Source organism: Diceros bicornis, chromosome 23, assembly GCF_020826845.1.
Source record: "Diceros bicornis minor isolate mBicDic1 chromosome 23, mDicBic1.mat.cur, whole genome shotgun sequence".
Classification (NCBI taxonomy): Eukaryota; Metazoa; Chordata; class Mammalia; order Perissodactyla; family Rhinocerotidae; genus Diceros; species Diceros bicornis.
In genome coordinates this window covers 13,678,887-13,701,938 of record NC_080762.1, presented here as the reverse complement: position 1 = coordinate 13,701,938, position 23,052 = coordinate 13,678,887, and the positions used below count along the sequence as shown (strand labels likewise).

At 35.7% G+C, this 23,052-nt stretch overlaps 1 protein-coding gene across 1 annotated transcript in view; it reads right to left on the bottom strand.

Annotated features, from left to right (window-relative positions):
- Positions 1-296: 296 nt before the first annotated feature.
- The window catches only part of TRDN (triadin), a 197,113-nt gene continuing 174,357 nt past the window's right edge, over positions 297-23,052 (bottom strand). Inside the window, exons 15-16 of the mRNA XM_058566165.1 lie at positions 598-675; positions 297-400 (exon numbers count right to left, since the gene is read on the bottom strand). Coding sequence (XP_058422148.1) covers positions 297-400; positions 598-675 — 182 coding nt within the window. The remainder of the gene's footprint in view (positions 401-597; positions 676-23,052) is intronic.

The window sequence follows — 23,052 nt, the reverse complement described above, 5'->3', positions numbered from 1 at the left end:
TTATAAGCTGGCATATATACATACACATACACACAGACATATATATATATATATATATATACACACACACACACACACATATATATATATATACCATTTCACCCTCACAATAACTCTATGAGATAAGTACTATTCTTGTCCATTTTTAGAGATGACGGAACTCATGAACAGTGAATTTAAGTAACTTCCCAAATTTACACGGCTAGTAAGAGGTGGAACTCAGATTCAAACCCAGAAACTCTGGCACCAGACTCTTAAGATATTAAATTGATCAAGTTGTGGTAAAACTGCAAGAATTATAAGGCATATCCTTGCCCATTTGCCCCTACATTTTCTGGCTTGATTTCCAGGATACGAAGCTCGACATCCTTCTGGAAGCTCACGGTCACCAATATAGAATCTTAAGAGGAAATTTTTGGTTTTCTAAAAAGGAGCCAACTATCATTTCAGGAAAAGTAAATAGTAGCTTAGAAATACTGAAACTATTTAAGAAAATATGGATTTTGTTATAGCTGCTATTATTTTGTTTTGTTTCTCTACATTCTATTTTATCTACAATAGAGAAGATCTTTGGAAAAAATAAAATCAAATACTTGCCTTCAAGAGTAGGTGATGCCAGAGTGGGTCTGGAAGCTTGTTCTGTTGGTAATGGAGGTGGTATGGCTGGGCTTTGTCCTGTAGACACAATGCAAGAGCAGGTATTGAAAAAAAAAGTATTAACAAATTTAATATCCACAACAAAAATAGCTGGATCTCTCCCCAACATGCATAATTCATAATTTGAAGTACAAATTCATATTATTATGCAAGAAGAAAATTGTTATTAGGTGAGATCTTTAAGTGGATACATACACTCAGTTATCTTCCCAGCCATTTCTGAATATGTTACTTTTCACAGATGTATATACAATGTTAAATATATCTACTGGACTTCATTAATGGAAAATCTACATGCAATCAAAGAAAGCAATTTATTTTCAATGTGCACTTAAATTATGGAAACTAAAATCACAGAAGCTGAGAGGAATCCTAATATATAGAAAAATCACCATTTTTTTCATTTAACTAAAAATTCTCAAGTGATATAATAGGGCAATAAAAGAAGGTTAAAACTCATAGGCCTTTTGATATTGAACAGGTACATTTTCTCCTGCCAAAATAAATGACCTGCAGTTAAGTAAATAATGGGCCAAAGGGAAAATATATTCAGTTTATAGAACCTTGAAAGGCTCCCTCAAGTCTCTGGGCTTATTATGAACTGTATAAAAACCCACAATTGTTTCTGAGTGCTTCCTTATCCATGTGATTTCTTTAATTAACCAAAACCATCCGGGCCACGAACTGTAAACATTAACTAACATATGATCCCATATGAAATGCTTGCAAAATGTTTTATCATTCATTTGCATTCCATAAACTCCCGCTATGTGTTTCTTTTTAATCTAGGAATCGACGTGGGCATATGTGCCTTCTAAAATCTCACTGACAACTAAATATTATCAAATGTCAGCAGACCTGCCAGCTTATTGGAAGTTTTCCTTTTTTAGAATTCATCAAAATTAGTTTGCTGTGGCAAATTGTGGATTAGCAGGCAGAGCAACTGGAGGTGCACACGCCATGTTCTGTGGTGGTGAGAAGGGAAGAATGCCAGGCCTAGGCCCTCATGCCAAGCAGAGGTTAGTCTCCATTCATTACAGGGTTTTCTTCTAGTTGTCACATCCATCAGATTGATTCTTGAGCATGTTCAAGCATGCGTAAAAACAAAGCATATCATTTCATAGCATGCAGGCCATATACCTAGAAAAATATCAATCCATATTACTATTAATTTTTTCCACGTGAAAGCAAAGAATTGATAAAAACATAATACAACATGGAAGTTTCTTTTTTAGTGAGTAAAGAAAAGGTAAGTCTGGGCACACTAAAACTAAGATTGATCCACATTATTTTTCCCCAGCTAACATTTATATAGTGTTTACTATACGCCTGAAACAGTCCCAAATGGTTTTGATGTGTTGTCGTTTAATCTTCATAAGATCCTTAGGATATAGGTATAATTGTCATTTTACAGTGTGAAAAGTGAGGCAAGCAGGGGTTCAGGCCTTTCGGGTCCTAAGAAGTAGAGCTGGATTTCCATGCAGGCTCCAGATCTCAGACTGCCTAAGGCCGGCAGAGTGTCATCTTATATACGGGGGCCCAGGACTGCAGCTGGGAAGAGACAGAGGAGCAAAGCTTTCACCCTGAGTTTCCTTTGTCAATCAAAGGGATATATAATTGGAAAGATCCATTCTCAAGACTCGCTTGAGAGCTATTCTTAAAAAAATGTTTCTAAGGTTGGATGGTATTGTATAGTTTTTAAACTCTAGAGAGAGTCTAGAGTCAGAGAGGAGTCAATTAAATGACTAAAGCTTAAAATATAAGTGGTCATAAATATAAATCAATTGTTTCTAAATACTGAGGCTTTCAAAAATATCTTCATAGGATGGTGCTTGTCCAATCTAAGATGCTCTCTCCCCTGTCATATACCCATGAACAGTAGTAAGTGTATGATCATCATCTTTTATGGTCTTGATAAGGTCTTTAGGAATTTATTTCAAAATACATGAAGTTCCTTCGATGGGGGATTATACATAATTTACATGTTAAATATCCTTAGATTTACCTGGAGGAAGTATAAAATCATTATTTTTTTTAATAAAAATTTCATGAGCACTTATTATGTACAAACACTGAAGAATCATTAAACCCCAGCCCTGCCTTTAAGAAGTTCCCAATGCACTGGCTAAAACTAACTTGTAGACAGATCATTATAATACAGGGTGATGATGGGAAATAATATACATGGAGGGGATGTTGGAAAAGGATTCCTGGAGGAGATTAATTGTAATCTGCCTTTAAAGGCCTAAAAAACGTTCACCAGATAAAGACAGGAGGGGAAAGGAAGGGATTCCAGACAGAGTATCTGTTGAAAGAAACGCCTTTATGCCAAAGTATGTAGAACTCTTAAAACATGCAAACTGGTGCTTCTGCAGCATATAGTGCAATAACCAGTTTATATCAGAAATCGTCCACCACTGTAATGAACTCTATTACATTCTCTAAAATGACTGCGTCATTGTGAGGCAGTAGTCGGGAAATAGGACCACAAGAAAAAGAGAAAGAAAAAACCAAGTGGCTGCCTGCCTCAACAGTGACAGTGATAGGCATCCCCGGCAGGGGAATTGTTAGCTCAGGACAAGTTTTTGCTGGGGGCATCAAAACAAATTCAGCACAACATACTTCAGCATCACGCACGACTTTAGTACTGGCTTGTAGAAAAGTCTTCTTTTATGCTCAAATAATGTCAGAGAATCCTGTTGAAATCAGAGACTATTTTCCTATATGAATGGATATATTACATATATATAATATTGTATAATAAATTATATTAAATATAATATGTTAATAATATAATTTTGTAATGAAAGCAACATTGTTTAGTATAAAGACTGCATGCTTAGGGGTCAAATGCATATAAGAGAGAGTTTCAGCTCCATCTCTTATAATCTGTGAGATCTTTAAAATCGCATGAAGTCTCCAAGCCTCAGTTAGGGCCTTTATAGAATAAGGATTGTTTTTTTGTTTTTTTGTTTTTTTTTCTGAGGATGATTCACCCTGAGCTAACGTCTATTGCCAGTCTTCCTCTTTTTCCTTGAGGAAGATTTGCCCTGAGCTAACATCTGTGCCAATCTTCCTCTATTTTGTGTATGGGTCGCCGCCACAGCATGGCCACCAATGGGTAGTGTAGGTCCACCCTCAGGAACCGAACCCAGGCCACTGAAGCAGAGCACGTCGAACTTAACCACTAGGCCATGGGGCCGGCCCCTAAAATGAGGATAGTTTTTAAGGCTGTTATGAGGATTAAATGATGAAGAATTCAACACATAGTAAATACTCAAAATATTAATTCTTTGCCAATAATGCATGTACAATTTACATCCCATCTAATTACACAAGAGGACTCGAAACAGATTTTTGAAGTAAGGAAACAAAAACATAACAACAGATAAAATTAAACATGACAGAAACAGCAGGACTTATTCACAGGAAAGAGGCTTATAATTTTATCAGGAATACATTCCTCTGGAATTCCTGAAAATTGTTACTCTATGAAAGAAAGATTAGGTTGTTGAAATTGGAACTCTAAAGGTGCCCTTCCTTTTACAAGCTATTACCTGAAAATCCCTCTGACATTCAAACATAGGGAATTGGCTTTATTTCTGTTCCTTGAGTGATTTTGGCTGGCTTATTTCCATAATATCTGAATGGCATGTTTGTAAGCTGCCAATATTTTATTGTTCTGAGTTTTTTCTCACACAAGTCAATTTGATTGTTTTTGTTTAGTCAAATTCCACTGGGGACAGTATACAGTATGCATTCCTTCTAATAATTAAGTTACTGCTGTTGTCTTTACTTTGTTAGACATGATGAAGGGAGTTACTAGGAATCTTAAGTCAAGTAGGAGGTTCTGAGCTGAATTCAGATTACATGAAGTAAAAAACAATTCACTATACAAAAGTTTAATTTATCTAGTTTCTTTACCAAAGGAGATTCCCTGGTTGAAAACCATTTTTAGACAACTGAATCTACTCCCTAAATCTTGAAACATACATTGAGGATATTTTTTTCTCTAATTCCTGATAGACACTTTATTCCTTAGGTCTCTACTGCATTTTCCTGGAGGTACTGACTACACCCAGAAGACAACAAACTCTTTGAAAGGCCTCCTGCACTGTAAACAAGGAGTGGCAAAAGATGCTGGGATGGAGAAGGTGTCCCTCTAGTAAGTGATCATTGAGTTAAAATTCATTTACATTTTTAAAAAAACACAAAGTGTAAAATCATTACAAATTTCTATCCCAATTCATTCTTTCAGGTTCTAAAAGGCATTTGTAAATCTATGACTAAATGTAAAGTAGGAAGATTTAGAAAGGAAATGATAGGCAAGTTTGTTACAACAAAGATATTACTTTTATACATCGGTGCAAGGTTCCTAGACTATTTTTGTAACATGTAGGATAATATTTTTAAAGTTTAGAATTGAACAAATACTAAATTAAATGCAAACATGATTTTATATTTTAAGCAGAGACGTGTGATTCTGCTAGCGTCTTTTATTAAAATAAGGACACCTTGACTTTCAAGTTTCCTTACTGATTGTCTCTTTCTCTTGCCTTGTACTTTTGGGCCACTTACAAATGGAGGGAAGGGACCAGAAGGATTTGGGGTGTCAACCACTCCTCCCTTTCCCACCCCATGTATTAAAAACAAACCAACATTTGAGACACCAGTCATACAATAACCCAAATTTGCGAATTTGGCTATGAAATGGGGACCTCACCAATAAGGAATCATCTGAAGAAGTTCAGGAGAGTGTATGAGATGGGTGATCAAGGAGGTTTTTACTCCAGTCATAGGCATCTTTACACTTCCCGCTTATGTATTGATAAATTCTACACATGTACTATGCACACTTTGTACTTGGTCTTGTAGAAGGACAGACAGTGAACAAGCAATTATCACTTAACTGAGGTCTCAGTTGTTTCAAGGCAGAATGAGAACAATCATGTCTGCTCCAGCTGAGTTATTGTGAGTCCTCACGGAGATAACCGTACAAATGAAATCACTCAGGAACCACAGTGAAAATAGAGAAGGACCCTGTTGTTATGCAGCTTACATTAGAGATGCAGGAGATAGGCAATAAATGAGCAAGAGATAATTTCAGATCTCAGACAAGTAGGGATATCAAAACCGAGTGGTGAGGCAGAGAATGACTGGGGGAAAGAGATCATACTAAACTGGTTAGTGAAGGCAGAGCAGGGCCACCACTAAGCAGAACTCCACTAACCTATAGGGAGATCTGTGCAAATTAGAAAAATGTGTCCTCTCTGCATGTGTGCAGTCCATGATGACAAGGTTTGGCCAGAAGGAACTGCTTAGTGCAAAATTAAGAGGCAGCTTTTCCCCTAGGCAGTTGTAGCCCCCGTCCAAGGCATGCTATCTTGGGGAGGGGAGCAGTCTGGGGGGGGGAGGGCTTTGTATAAGTACACAAACTGCACAACAAGTGCATAATGTATGAAGTGGCCCTCTCTCCAAGGGGGAGATACTTGAATTCTGACTTGAATACAAAGGAGCAAACCTCTGGGAGACCTCTGATAAAAGAATTCCTGACAGGAAAAAGCAAGTCAAAAAGCCTATGCTTGGAACCAGCCTGGCTTGCTTGAAGCTCATCGGGGCTGGAGACAAGAGACAAGCTCATATCAGAGCATTCTAGGCTGTTCCAATGAGTTTGGATTTGTCCCTAGGGCAATAGTAAGCTTTTGAAGGCTTTTAGTATAACAAGTAGGTTTTTAAAAGATCACTGGCTACTGTGAACAAAAACAATTGTAGAGCAAAGGATATGAAAGGCAGCAGAACAGCTGGAAACTATTAAAATAACCCAAGTGAGATGTGATATGGGCTTGGACTAGGTGGATTGCAGTGGAGATTCGGTCATTCATGCAACAAACATTTATTGAGTACCTACTGCATACTAGGCACTTTCCTAGGATATGGAGTTATAGCAGTGAACAATACAGGCAAAAATCACCTATTTCATGGAGCTGAGATTCTAGCGGGCAGAGACAAAAAATAACAACTAAATAAGTAAAATGGAAATAAATATTCTATAAAAGACGTATCAAAGAAGGGCAAGAAGGAATACTATTCAGAATAATAGGTGGTAATTTTAAATATATGGTCAATGAAAACCATAAAAGTTGTAGATAAGTGGACGGATTCAGAGAATATTTTGACGTAAACCTAATAGGATTTTTTAATGAATTTGATGTGAGAAGTGAGAAAAAGAAATCAAGGATGAATGATAGTTTGACTTGAGCATCTGGAAACAAAACGAGAAGTATAACATCCAAATAAGGGTCAATTTTCCATCTACCCAGCTAGTTACTGTATATGGCCTGATCTCTTAGTCATTGTCACTTGAATTATAATAGTTTTCAATTTTGCTGCAGGACTTATTTAGAGAACACTAAAGAAGAAACCACAATTACTTTATTGGGTTATTCCAATAATATATCTTATTGGCAATTGATTCTCAAGATTTTTTTCATGATTTTTAGAAAAATTTAAAGCAAATGGATTATTGAGTATAAATTGGTTACGCTACTCTACTACAAGGGTATTTAAAACACCAAAAGCTTCAACTTCTTAGATCAAAGAACATCCTCCAGGCCAAAATGTTTCTACTGGAAAGGTTTCTTTGCATCCTGATAAAAAGCTTCCCTAATATTTCCATGTGTTATTATACATTTGCATATTCACTTTGATGGAAAGCAAGGAATAGTAGCCAAATACATATTTCATACATTCTTTTGATTAAAAATGATAAAGGTAATGCTGGTGTTTTTTCCTTTTCATGTCCAATTTATGAAGTAGAAATATTTTCCATGGAACAGCCAACTAAAGAAAGGAAATAAGATTGATTCAAGATCATATCATTGTTGCATTTATCCTTGTACCTCGATTAGGACAGAATACCTGATGTTTGGGACTTAACAAAAATAGATGCATAGAATCATAATCATAGAATTTGGGGATGTGGAAGGGACCTTTGAAATCACCCATCCAACATCACCCTATTCCAACACCCTAATTTTTCAGATGGAAAAAAAATGGTCTCTGGAAGGAGAGGTGACTTAACCAAGGTCATGTATTGAGAGCAGACTTAATTTAAGGTAAAGGTTTTTCACTTCATTTTATTTTTCTATTTAATATCTATTTGGAAGGTCAAGATAAACACCAATTATTCTACCTATTGTCATAAATGACTCATAACGCTGGATGATCTGTAAATATTCACTTCCTAAGCTAAAAAGTTTCATACTTTTCTTCAGTGCCCATGTTCTGTTTAACCTTAATTAGATACTGAATTAACCTCAAGTAGCCCATCGAAGGGGCTCAGTTCTTAAAGACCAGTCCCCTAGTTATCTGATTTCATTTCCAGAATTCTAGATACAATGTCAAATGGGAGGTTTTCAAAACTTTCATGATTACTATTTCTTTACTTTCCTTAAATAGTTTCTTCTAGATATCTTAACAATATCTCTTTCAACCCCACAGCAAATCATATTTATACATAAGATGAGGCAAGAGGCAGACAATAAAGATGGAAGAAACAGCAAACAGGTAATATGAATTGTATGTTTTTCTTTTAGTACAAAGGCCAAAACTGGTAGCAAAAGAGATTTGTGAGGCAAATTAGATAGACTATGGTCTCAGATGAAAAAAATAAAAACTGTTTCATGTACTTAGAATGCAAATATCCTACTCGCCATGGAGTCATCCAATTAAATGGATGGGATTTCAAATTCTCAGTGAAAAAACTGCCCAAAACATGACCTGTTTTAGTAATTCCTCAAAACTTAGCCGTTTTATCTTGTCCTTGATTCTCTTCTACCCACTCCCCTCACAACTCCTTATGCTCCCAGAGTACCCGGTGTACACTTCATCCTCTGTTTCTTAACGCATTTCTTTATTTATAAGTCTAGACTTTTTTGTTGCTGTTATTTTAATCCTTATAAGACTATGAGCAACTGAGGACAGAATCTGGAACATCAATATATATTTAATAAAGGAAATGAATAATTAAAGGAGAAAATGAATGGTTATATGAATGAGTGAATCAATAAATGTTGCTAAATGCTACCCTTTTATGCTGTTTCTAGAGTGTTTGAACAGACCAAATTATAGTGTTTTTAGTTCTTGGTATAGTACCAAATACTTCCAACAAAATACATAATGAAATTTGACTTGTTTATTTTTTGGTTTCCTTTTTTTCAATCTCTTATAGTTGCAGACCAAAATATTTATTTTCTTTCTATGAGAATCTTTATCAATTTGTTTATGAGTGGAACACTGTGAAAGTGGAACATTAATGCATTTATCCAGGGTTAGTGGGAAAAACTGAGCTAAAGCTCAAAGTTGAAGAAAGTTCGCTTCATTAATTAAACAGTTCAATCAAGACTTCACACTTGCAATATATTCTGAATATCTACAGGTCTCCTCCAGTGGAAAGATTATGTAAATTATCCATTGGGGTGTGTTTCAGCCTAAAGAATTCTGTACCTACAGATGTAACTCGAATAGTATTTTAGTGCCAGAAGACACTTTAGAGTCCACTGAGAACACTGCATCCCAAAGAAGCTAAACAACTTGCCAAATTCACCCCAGTGCTTATAAGTAGGACTCATGTCTGCAGACTCCCAGTGTAGGGCTCCTTGCACAGCAGTGTGTGCATTTATTTTAGAAATCATATAAAAGGGCACGTTATGAACAAAACATATGACGATTTTGGAATAGTGCTAAGCAACTTCAATTAGTTACAAACATTATGTTGTTATATTATGCTTTAGAAGTCTATAGTCAATGATATCTTACAATAATTAAAAGAAAACAGATCTTCAGTCCAGTATTGTATATTACAGCGAAATGATACTATTAATGGATATTTTAACCCTTGTTCCATTTGAAGATGATTTAAAATACAAATAACATGTTTTGTTTTTGTTTTTTTTTGTGAGGAGATCAGCCCTGTGCTAACATCCGCCAATCCTCCTCTTTTTTTGCTGAGGAAGACGGCCCTGGGCTAACATCTGTGCCCATCTTCCTCCACTTTATATGGGACGCCGCCACAGCATGGCTTGCCAAGCAGTGCGTCCGTGCGCGCCTGGGATCCGAACCAGCGAACCCCGGGCCGCCGCAGCGGAGCGCGCGCACTTAACCGCTTGCGCCACCGGGCCGGCCCCTACAAATAACATGTTTTTGACCATCAATTATGTTAATTCAATATTCAAAGTTATAGGGAATTCAAATTAGATCTTTGAGATGCTGTTTTCCAAAATCAAAATTATCTAAAATTCTTTACCAAAATGGGGATGCCTACTCTCTAAGGTGTTGAGTGGAAGGAGTAGGTTTTATATTCAGTATTACTTTTCAGAGATCCGACAACCTTTAGTGATGTACTCAAAGACTGAACATCAAGTTCAGTTAACCAAATTATTGATCATTGAGAAAGTGAGCAGCAACAGAAAAGTGAGTAAATAAGAGAAAAGACAGTTCCCAAGAGAAAAATCATCACATTTATAAAATGTATTAAAAGAATTTACAAGTAGGATAACAAATTCACTTCTTAAGAGGTAAGAGTCTTGACATTTTTGTAAACTGTCTAAACGTGGAGAATAAATGTCTCCTTCTGTTTCGTATCTTTTCTTGTTGTTTGACTTGAGGATTCTACCAAAGAGGTTATTGACAGAGAGCAGCTGGCACAGTCAATTGCTAAATCAATTCCTAAACTACTAGAATCTGTTGTTTTCATTCTCATTAACTTCAGGACCCACCTACAACCTTAGAGATAAATTTACCCTATGTTCTCTTTCATCTCAATTTGCTGTCACTCTAACCATTAAGAATAAAATACACTTAAACATATAATGATAGAACTGGGTGACATTTTATCAGGCTTTATGGCCAGCTTAATAGACACCCAGGAAATTTAAAAGTAAACCATATCCAAGATTGCTTCAATAGTTTTGGTCACAAGCCACAGTCTCTCTGCTTGCAGTTTCTATGCCAGATTCCTTTCACTGACCACCCAACAAAGGCAGCTAAAAGTTATCAGCAGATTGACTGCTTTCTTTGGCAGTTGTATTGACAAGATTTAGGAGTACATGTCAAATTTACATCATAAAGGAAACAGACTGTGAGTTTGTCTTAAATTATACCACTTAGAAAGCAGAGTGAAGAAAAAGGAGGAAGAAAGAAAACCTAAGAGGCAGCTACTCCCCTTTTAAAACATATTTGTAATTCTTCCTACAGTGCTGGAAGGAATATCCAGCCATCTGAGCAAATTCCACAACTTCCCCTAGGTTCAATTTTCTCATCTATGAGATGCAGAGGTTATAACTCACCTCCCAGGGTTTGGTGAGAATTCAATAACATGATCCATGTCCAGAGCTTAGCACAGTGCCTGGCATACCATTGGCACTCAGTAACTGGTAAATCTTTTCATCATCATCATCATCGACATTGTCATCATCATCTCTCTGATAGTCCTCAAAAATCCTTAAAGGGTAGATGCAGAATAATGTGTGGATGCCTAGCTGAGTTTATCTCCAGCTCTAGGTAAGCCATGTTAATCAAGGTTGTTTATGAATTTCCTTCCCCCATCCTCAAACGCAACAAGACATTTTTTAAGCTACTGAGTGGCATTTGAAAAACAGGGTTGCTTCTCTTTTATACAGAAATCTAATTCATATGACACAGAATCAGTTTGACACTTTTTAACCACCCATTTGGCTATTTCCACACCACACAGGACTTGGTAAAGGGAAGGGATGTTGCAACTGTCCTACCCTTTGTCTCCACCTGTTGGAAAATGTCTTTCTTTTTTTGTTTTTTTCTCATTGTTTCTGACACATGCAACTATTCCATGTTCACAAGCAATTCAAAAAGGCAAGAAAAGCCTGAGGAAGAAAGATAGAGCCAATTAAAAAGGTACCTTCTCGTCTTGGAATTTATCTCAGGAGGAGAAACAAGGACTTGATGTTTTGTTTTAGGAGATAATTTTCTATTGGTTGTTTTAATAAAGATGATCAGACTCCACATCTTTTCAACTACAGGGGTATAACATAAATTTAATATTTCAGTTCTTGTACCTAATAGATAAAGGCTAAAATGGGAACCTCTTAATAATTCCTATTTAATGGGCTTAACGTCACAATTAAATTTACAAATATATTCTCACTTGAATAACACATTTGGAACTCATCCAACTTTTCCTATTTTAAATTGTGTATAATTGATACTATTTTGTCATTTAAAACAATACACACTGCTGATCCAGCATCTATCTGCCAGGAGACTATTTATAATTATACAAAAAATAATATTCCTCTTGGAGAAAATTATTAATGTAATCCTTGTCACGAATAATAGAAAATGGAAAAGGTTTACATCTTACGCAACTGCCATATGAGAGAATATGAATTCATCAGTTTGTTTTTCACAGGATAATTCAATATGACAATATTGGTCCTTTTTCTATATCTATTTTCCCTTACTTTCTATAAGAGATTCCAATTGTTACACACAAGTCTTGTCTACTAAACGCTTGCTCTTTACCTAAACACCCTGGATGGTTACAGTAGAAAGTGGTTTGTAGGTGGCATTTTTTCCCTTAGGAAAGCAGCAGATCATCACAAAGCAGAAATATTGAATAAAATAGAGCAGCGGGAATTTGAGAGATATAATGTAAATAATGAAATGTGAATGACAAACGACAGACACTAAAGTATAACAGGGTCTAATTTGTAAGGACACACAGTGCTATGGATAACATCTACATGGTGAGAGGTTATTTTTCTCAGTTTTTAACCTGTACTGATTTCTCATTTGGTCTTGTTAATAATAAAGTGCATCTAATTATATCATTAACTTCTTTTTCCTTCTGGGGTGAAAAAATTGACCACCTAAATAGGAATAAACACTAAACTCTTTGTAAGCAATTAATAATAACCATCACAATAGAGCTGAAGACAAGCATTGAGAAAGTAGCAGGACTACACCTTGATGAAGCCTGTCTCAACCTCTGTGGCCCTCTCCTCTTTAGACATTTATAATGAGTATAACCTGCATCATATGATTAAGTACTTACACAGCACATTTTCCCATTTTTCTCCCCCAGCTGCTTTATGCTGTTCATTGTTTTATACACAATCTCCTCTGACTAGATTGTGACCTTCTGCATGGAAACTCATCTTGTGACCAGTAACACTGAGTACATACTAGGGAATCAGTAACTGCTGGGAGATGGATTAATAAAACGACTTTGAGCATATCAACTTGGATGTTGAGGATATAAACAACCAAAAAATATTGTCTTCAAATACGGAATAATTATTACTACTATGTGGGAATAACAGTATTATTGCCTCAACATAGAATATTTTAGAAAACCAAAATGCAAAATATATTGGGCTAGAATAGCCATCACAGACCTGTCAAAAAATACTGAGCAACTGGCAGAATAGTCCACAATTGGCAACATTAATGATAATATTGCAAAATTCATAATTGTCTTCAGCTTGCACAAACATCCCGCACAGGAAAAAAAGCTATGAAAGAGGCATATTCATGAATCAAATAGGTCTCTCTGAAGGTAGTTATATCAAACTACTTAGTTTACAATTAGTTATATCAAAATAGGTATGGGGCATACTTACTTCCGTGTTTAAAATAAGGCCTGCTTAAGAAAAGGGATAAGAACTATGCATTTATTTGAATGGTTAGAAAGTCCTAGATTCTCTATTTTTTATTTACTGGGCAACCTGAAAGAACCCTAACATAGCAATAGGGGAATATATTCACATAATTACTAGAATCCTTTTTTAATCTGCACTCTTGCATATAAACTGACAGATAAGATTATTACAAGACATGACACATTAATAAATAACACCTAATTAGTTTGATAATTTTTTGATTAAACCTTAATTTTCCTTGCTTCTCAGCAATTCAAATTGCTCTGTATTATTTGTTCCTTTTCAGGCTATTTTAGAACATGCTTTGAATAGTCCCAGTAGATTACCTGGGAAGGAATTTATTCTTGTCTCACAGCAGATCCATACCATTAATAGTGACAAGACTAGACCCAAATGACACTTTAATGCAAGTTTCCCCACAGCAAAGATGTTCCTCTAGAATCTGACACCACTTTCCAAAGGGTAGGAGACAAAATTCTGAGACTATGAGAAAAATGAAAACTTAGGCCTTCATTTTGTTCTCTTTAAAAGGATGCAGAGAAAGTAAAGTCAGATGAATGTTGTATTACAGGGAGAGAAGTCTTCTTATTTGCTAGACTTCTCCCTAAACCTAACACCCTTTCCCACAATGAAGCCGACTGAAAGAGCAGTAGCAACATCAGTGGAATGGCCACCACTCGGAAGTGCCTGGGTCTATTTCTGTGTACATTCCGGCTGTTTACAGTGACTAGACTGTATAATGGATTGATTGAGACAAATATGGAAATCTGATACATCTATCTTGAGCAGCTTCCATCGACTTCACATAATCAGAAAGCAACTCTCTCAGGGGGTGATGCCAAGTCCGGGAACTATGCACACCCGTAATTAATTGTAGGCTCTATCTCCTTTTTTTCTATCACTTCTGTCTAATTCTGTATGCTGCCTGCAGTTTATGGATGTACACAGCGAACCCGGCTTTGTTAATTCTAAGCCTCTGTCTCTAGAGATACTACCAATCACTCCTTTAAGAATCTTTACACAGGGCCTATTTGCAATGCTTAGAAACCTGTCATCTTTTTAAGTAACGGGATTATTTCTAGGAATGAATAAAGAAGGCTGCTCTGGGATGATCATCAATAATTTTTTTCATTGAGATAAATATTATACATCATGAATTCAATTCAGTAAACATACCATGTATCTGGCAAGGTATGGGGCAGTGGGGATTTGAAGGCAAATGTTTCTCGAAGGTGTATCTAAGGCAGTAAAGAAAGACTTGCTAGGGAGAGAATGATAACGATATATGATAATTAAATCAGAAAGATATAAGAAGTAAGTAGAAAACCAGAATTTTGCTATATTTGGGCACCACTGCTACCGTTATACACTTAAATATTGTATGTGTGTGTGCATGAATTAATCCATACGTTAACCCTATAAAATAATGTCTATTATCCCATTTTAAAGGAGAAGTAGGCACCACGCATGTGTTCACTGCTGTATCTACAGAATCTAGCATAGTTCCTAGAACTCATCTAGAAGACACTTAAACCAAACTCATTAATGCACGTAATGCAGGATTTTTTCATAGGAGCCTCATTATAACACTATAAATTATATTATTACCCATATTACATAGATGGTAGAACCAAAGCTAGAAGACATCAGATGGCTAGAATGGGCAAAATTGGTCTGTATGCTGTTTGTTTACCTGGTTCTGAAAAAACACTTTCCTCTCCCCATCAAAATTCTACTTGTAGCAACTCTTAGATGTGTGTTCAATTAGTAAAGAAGAGCCAACACTCAGAGAGCTAGGGACTGAATGTACTTTGACCACTTGCTCATGTATTCTGCAACAATCCCATTATCAGCCTCATTCAACAGAAGAGGAAATGGAGGCCAGAGAGATTGATTAACTTGACTCAAGTCATATTTCAAGCAAACAGCAGATCCTACATTTGAAGCCACTCAGTCTGGCTCTGGAGTCTGTGAGCCTAACCACCTGTTCTCACTGCCTGTAATGTCCATGCATTGAATGGCTACCTCTGAAGAATAAAAATAAAACAATGCAAAACAACAACAGAAATTAGTCAAAGAAGGAAAGGAAGCTATTTCTCCATTTTAGGTTATGAACGGGTCTGGTTTTAGCACTTTCCTTACTGCACTGTGTTTTTAGCCAAAAGTCACATATATTTCACTGTTCCTGTTTACATCTAGACCTCATTTAATTTTCTACCACTTGTGTGAACTTAAATTGTCAGGATAGTTTGTAGCATTTTGAGTTGCAATATTAATTCCTTAAGCCACTTATACACAGCTCCCTTCACTACCTGCATGAAAAATGGCTTAGTAAAATTTGCCCTTCCTTCCTTCAAAACCATATTTTAGATTCAACAGCTTTAGCAATATTCCACAAATTTTCTATCATTTCCAAAACCTTAAGCTGAGCGCCGCCTAATCCTGCTCTCAGAAATGCTGGTTTAGTGTCATTCTTCTACTAAAAATCTTTTAAAGACTCTCTTCTACGCCAAGTATCAACTCTGCTTGATTGACCAAGTGTCTGTCTGTAATCTATCACCACAAATTTATCACTTCTCATTCCTCAATGTTTTCTAATCTTAATTTCTCCTTTTGCCAGTCTGATATCCTCATTTTCATATAAACACAACGTCACAAAACATGCACTGCCATGTCCCCATTCATTTTCTCTTTCATTCGTATACCAAGCAAGCACTATGTATTCCTGAGCACACAGTCAAATATTATCCATGTTTCAAATTCTAGATGCACATTATCTTCCGTGATGCCAGGAATCACAGATGTCTCTCCTCTGAAACTTGTAACATTTAGTGTCTGTATTATACAATCTAACTCTCAAATTTTAACTTTTTCTATTATTTTTTAGTTCCTTTTTCTCTTTCAAATAGTGAAAAGTGAAAACACTCCACCTGTTAAAGCTAGAGATCATCTTTTAGTATTCTTACATCCTCTACTGTACTCAGCCTGGGACTGCTGAGCACACAGAAGTGCTCAGTATTTGTGTGCTGACTTATTTCACTCACTCTCCTGGCAACCCCATCTGCACCGCTGACCTCTGCTCAAAATTCCACACTTGATTATCTAACTGCCTACTTCAGTTTGCTGTGCGAGTTAAATGAGTAAAGTGTGTGAAAGTATCCAGTATGAACCTTGGTATTTAGCAGGTGCTTAACAAATGATATTTGGATGGGAATCTTCACATATTCCCCTTGTGCAACTGAATGCTGTCTGTGGCTTGAAGATTAGGAGATGAGTTCAGCCTCCTGCTTCTCCCGCCCGCCTACTCCGCTGAGCTTAGACCCACCCTTTTCCTTTACACTCCATTTAGGGCATCCTTTTGGTTTTTCAGAGCTACAATCTCTGAATAATCTTCTACTTTCCTCTCATTTGGTATCTATAATAATAAATCCCATGATTCTACCTCTGTGATATCTCTAAAATCATCTTAATTCTGTCCATCCCATCTCCTAAGATCAAGCTTTACTTCCTCTCCTTGGATTTATCCTAACCGGTCTTTCCAATTCCATTCTCTGCAAACCATCTTGCATAATGTTTCTTTTTTTTTTTTTTTCTCTTTCTAGGTTGTCTGAGTGTCAACCAAAGTGAACCATGTGCAGTTCCCCATCTATGTCTGGGAAGCATGGAGATTCGGTCTTAATCCTGAGGGCTTTAGAATTAGGCAGGCCTGGGTTTGAATCCCCTGTCTGCCCTGTGTGTGACCTGGACAAGACACCTAAACTCTCTGTACCTTGATTCTTTCTTCTATAAAACAGGAATGGTAATATATTCCTCCCAAAATTTTATAAGGATTAAACAAGATTATTTTATTTTTTTATTTTTTTGCAAGGAGGACTAGCCTTGAGCTAACATCTGATGCCAATCCTCCCCCTTTTTTTTTTCTTGAGGAAGATTGGCCCTGAGCTAACATCCATGGCCATCTTCCTCCACTTTATATGGGACGCCGCCACAGCATGGCTTAAGAAGCGGTGTGTCGGTGCGCACCCAGGATCCGAACCCACAAACCTGGGGCCCCCGCAGCAGAGCGCGCTCACTTAACCGCTTGCACCACTGGGCCGGCCCCTAAACAAGATTATTTTAAGAGCCTGGCAGAGAGTAAATACTCAACAACTGGTAGTCGCAAAAAAAAAAAACATTTCAAGATATTGTGATTCTGTGCCTTAATTACTATCCCTTCAGCCTTATATGTTTTTATCCTTAATTTCATATAAGCATATCCTACCAATGTCGCAAGACCCATTTCAATCTTCACTTCTCGCATAAGAGCTTCTCTGATCTTTCATACCAGAAGCACCGTCTCTTTGCAGTAAACGTCCATAGTAAAAGAAAAAGAAAAAAAGTGCAGGTGGAGGACATGTGCATGTATTATTTCATTGTATCATTTTAACACCCTTAAGAAATAAATGTTCTAAAGAAACTGAGACTCAAAAGAAAAGACAAAAAACACAAGCACAGTATTTCAATCCCGGCTTGTGTGACCCCTGGATTTGTGTTCTCTCCGTTGGTTCTCAGTGTACTGTCAACCTCCACTGGAGCCAATCTTAGCTTTTGAGTTTCTTTTTGAGCAATTGTAATTATTTGCACAGACTGATATGTCTTGTCTTATTTTTTCTTATAGGTCTTCCAAGGAACAAAGAAAAAATTTACTTATTTTTTAAACACAATAAAACTCATTCTATTTTGTAATTACCATGTGGCACCATTGGACAATTTTAAAAATCCAGGACACATTATAGAACTTTCATGATCTTATTTTTCCTACATAATGAACATTTTCTATTTCATCAAATCAGGAATTGTTTCATTGTTACTCATCAATTATCCCCAACAAGCTAAAAAGTCTAAAATAATAAGAAAGTAGAATAATGATGGAATTGCCTAGAAGGATGATGCAATTATAAAATAAATCATCACTATCCCATCATCATTCAGTTTTCTTATTGTGTTGACTAAAGTATTGCATCATCATTCAAGAAGGTATAAAAGAACCTGGATATATTTTTAAGGTACACTTTTAGTTTCATTGAACACAATTTAGGATTTAGAATTTTTATTTTCTATCCAAAACTACAAAGAGAAGAAAATTGACAGAGGAAGCTATTTCAGTTATTAGATGAATTAGAAAATGAATGCAAAAAGACAGATAACAGTATGCTAAACTTTAATGATTAGGGTGAAATTGAAATTGATGGTTCAAGTGAAATCTCACACTATGAATCTTTAGATGACAATGAATTTTCTCAAACTCAAGAGTCAATGAGTGAACACACATTTCAAAGGACAAAAAGGAAATATGGCATTCTCATCTAGTTAGTCCTTCAACTAGGACTTTATCATGTAATATTTTGTGGCAAGAACCTGAACCATCTCGTTTTGTTAAAGGGTATGTAACAGTACACTTTCATCTCTTATAAAACTTGTGCAGCAAAATTTATGGTTTTTAAGGGCACAAATGCTGAAAAAGGTGAAGACAGTTATCAGAAGGAAATCAATAATGTATAAGTGAAAAAAATCACTGGATTTATCATCCTAATTAATGTTTATTAATATAAGAATAAAAATGTTTTGCAATTATAGAATGAAGATAACATCATCTTTTCAACAAAATTATGAGTCACCAAAGATTTCAAAAATTCATCTGTTGCATTTCAGTGATGCAAGTTCTAAAAGAACCAGAAGCAATAACATGATAGAACCTATTAAATATATTGAAATCTGGAATTGGTACCTACAAGATGGATACTTTGCAGGTTTATGCATAATAGTTGATAATCAGTTAGTTCCTTTCTGAAAGTGTTTTCAATTTGGAGTATAAACACCTTCAAAACCAGGGAATTGATGAAATAAACATTTAGCTTTGCTATGCTTAAGTTCTTATCACAATTTTCACTATCTCTTTATTCTTACTTCTGTAAACAATTTTTTAAACAACTCAAAATATAAAAAAAAAACACATTAAGAGGTCTGGGTGATAAGTGGAGAAAACTATTTATTCCAGTATACTGAAATTAACATGTACATTTTCTGAGCCTCTATTGCATACTTATCAAGTCATTTTTAATTGTAAAATTATTTATGCTATCTTATCTCTTTTCTAGACTATCATCTTGTTGAGGGGATTCAACAAATACTTATTCAGTAAACATTGAAACTCCCAAAGCTTTTGTTCTGTGAAAATAATTAGATGTTTGGAACTAAAGTGAGTATGTTTTTATGGAGCAGTATTTTTTTGGAGAAGAGTAAAGCAAGGCTGAATCTTACCTAGTTCTTCTCCAGTACAGAGAATTGAGCTCTGAAATACATTAGATTAAACCACTAAAGAACAGTGACTATAATGCAATTACATTTGACCTCTTCTCAGCAGGATCAAACCAAAAATTCAGTTAAGCACTACTGAAGTTCAAGAAAAGGATCTTAATAAAATGAGAGTACTAACTTATTCCTTGAGGCTCTTTCTAGCTGTGAGCTTAAAACCCATAGAATTGGAATATAGGCTGCCAAAGAATATCTTCTTATAGTCAGAGAAGATTTTGATAGGTGAATACCTTCAATTTTTAGAGAATAAATGACACAGAAAGTGGAATAAATTACCTTGACATAAATTCTTGGCTCAGGTAAAAGTCAGACAGTAGCTGGAATTTCAATGATGGGATAACTTCTAAGGGATAAACTTTAACTTGTATTGAATCATATGGCTACAGAGATGAAAAGCTAAAAAAAAAAGTGTTAAAATTACTAAGCAAAATCACACTAGCCCTGGGCCTTGTACTGGACATTTCAACTGATTTCTTTATCTATAGTGAGTATAAAGAGGTCTGTGAGCCATGTGATGTCTTACTTATAGAAATTTATCTCTTGTTTAACTCTGTTGACTCTGCCCAGCAATGCATATAATTCATTTGGCCGAGGTGGAAGTTGATGAAGAGGGAATATGAAAATGCTTAGCAAGATCATGATGTTTCTTTTAAAGAGTCTACCTAAATGAATGAAGCTATCAGTATGGCTGTCTCTTAAGAAAAATGTGCTGAACCACAAAGTATTGAAAAGGAAATTGGAGTTACTGGAAGGTTGATAAAGATAAACAAATATAAAAGAATTAATCTGACCATCTGTACTACCAATTTCTATTAAAAAAAAACCCCACCATAAATTGAGTCTCAGTGTTGCAACTAATGTCTGCCTTGACCAGTTTTACCAGTTCTCTCATAAGAAAATGACTAGACTACTTTAACCCTATGGAAAAAAATGGGAGTCATCAGCTGCAGTACAGCCACCATGGGAGGACAGAATCTCTCTCTGTTTCTCTCTCTCTCTTTTTTCTCTCTCTTCCTCTCCTCCCTAAGACAGGTTAGAGGCTATTTAAAACACGTCCTATAACATAAGCCATCTACACAATCAAGAGATCTAATGCCGGGGTTGTTAGGTCATTGAAGGGCAGCAGAGAAAGTATTTCTGGAAAGAGGAGCTCATCAGAGCCCATAAGACTCCTAAAACTAAACAGTGTAGATATGTGTCTACTCCTGTTGCCCACAGGGCCAGCCTTAGTAGCATACATTCACTTTCTAGGTTTAAATAAAATTTTCTTAATTTTTCAACTGAATATAGAGTGTGTAACTACAAGAGAATTTTAATTAGATGCAACAAAATGGCCTGATCCTTACATTTTATGCTGGCTTGTTAAGATGGTCCCGGCAATTGAGGTGAGAATGGTTACTGACCATAGGATAGTGCATATTCACTATAGAGAATTAGAAATTCGGTTCATCTTCGGGTATATAGACAGAATCTTAGCTAAAAAGTGTTAAGGCTGTCTTAGTTAGAAGTATTATATTTAATGGCATAAAAAGGCAAAACTTGAGACTTATGTCATCATGTCTGCAGATTCCATTAATAAGGTTTTCAGAATTTGAACTGTAATTTGGGCTACTTTTGAGGGTGTGACAATATTATACAAAGGAAATACTTTATCCCAGAGGAAAAATCAAATTATAATTTTAAAAACTCATTACCAATAATTAATAATGAACTCTAGCTAAACAATAACATGTGTTCCACTAATCCCTGAGAGAAACAGATGGAAGCACAAATGTTTTATAAATACTGGATCCATGCAGAGCAATAAACTTGGCAAGAATTGTTTTATTCTCTAATTGTCAGTCAGAGTCAAAGTCTTATCACTTGCATTTTCTCTAAATTAATCTGTCCAGATTAAATCTTGTTTCTCATTCTTTATTTTCCAAAATGCAAGCCATATTTACTGCTGTCTCGCTCCATCGTATGTATTGTCTCACCAACAAAGATAATATTATTAATTTTCCTCCTGTACACTTACAAAGCTTCATATGAGTTGTTTCATGAAACAACAGGCATACCATACAGGTTTACCTTCCACTCCCTGGAAAAGAAATGCTGATCTACATATTCTTTAATTTCTTATGCATTATAACAACAAGCCTTCAAAATCATGAATATAGGTAAATGAAATAAGTTAGGAAGGCAATTAGAAAGTCAATAAATGATATTTAAAAACCTAATCCTATAGCACTTGGTCATTATTTTCAGGAGTTAGAATATTACACGGTGCTATAGATCTCTACTTGTGGCCATTTAGAGAATGTTCACACATGACTTTAGAAGGGCTCTCCTGTATGGTTAATAGCAAAATTCTCCTTAACTTGTGCAGAGATGGTTTTGTTCTTCCTTCTGATCTTAATCTGTTGTTGAATTTTCTGAAAGAAATGATTGGCATTGTGACTATCAACTGTTAGCATCCCACACTGAGTTTTGAGAATGCACGATTCTCTGTCCTGTAATTTTCTTATAAATTGTATTTTACGATCAATTAGTAGCTACTGTGAATAATTCAGGTGGCACAAAGAACACATTATTTTCCTCAGATAATAGAATTTAAAAACTCATGCCCATCAACAATATATGTAGATTCATCTTGTGTATAAGTAAACAGTTGATCTTATAAAAGCAAAATATTTGTAGAATATAGCTTTCTTAAACCATCACAGCTAAACAAAGTGGGCAACAAACCTGTTACCTACAATTGAATTAATGGTGTTTGTAGACCGGGACTTGTCAATGTTGAGAAGTTCCCTTCATGTGGGGTGCTCAGCCAGGAAGGCTGTGTTGAAGTGAAAAATTAAAGAATAAAATTATAATAGGGTTTTGTTGTGCATCTACTAGACACTTTGTCAAGAACTTGCAAGGTTGTTACTGTGATCCCAATTTTAAATGTATGAACACTGAAGATCAGGTGAAGTTCAATGATTTGGTCAAAGTCCAATGTTGCAAAAGGATGGAGTCAAAAATTATATCTGTGTTGTGTGTGCAAAGCCCTCTCTTTTCACTATATTAGACTACCTTCCTGAATGATTCTAATTTTACTATGATACTATACACATATGTTAACATTAATCATTTTTACCAAGTGAGTCATCATATTTTTCAGTGTTTTTCCCCTCGTTTCAGTTCCTAACTCATTAAGAAACTAAAAAAAGAAGAAAAAGAAGAAGAACAGGAGGACAAGGGGAAGGAAATTAACTTGAATAAGTTACTAAAATTAACTAAGTTTTCCTGAGGGCCAAAGTTCTCATGATCTTCTAATTTTCTAGGGTCTAGATGTGTTATATATTTGTTTTAAATATGA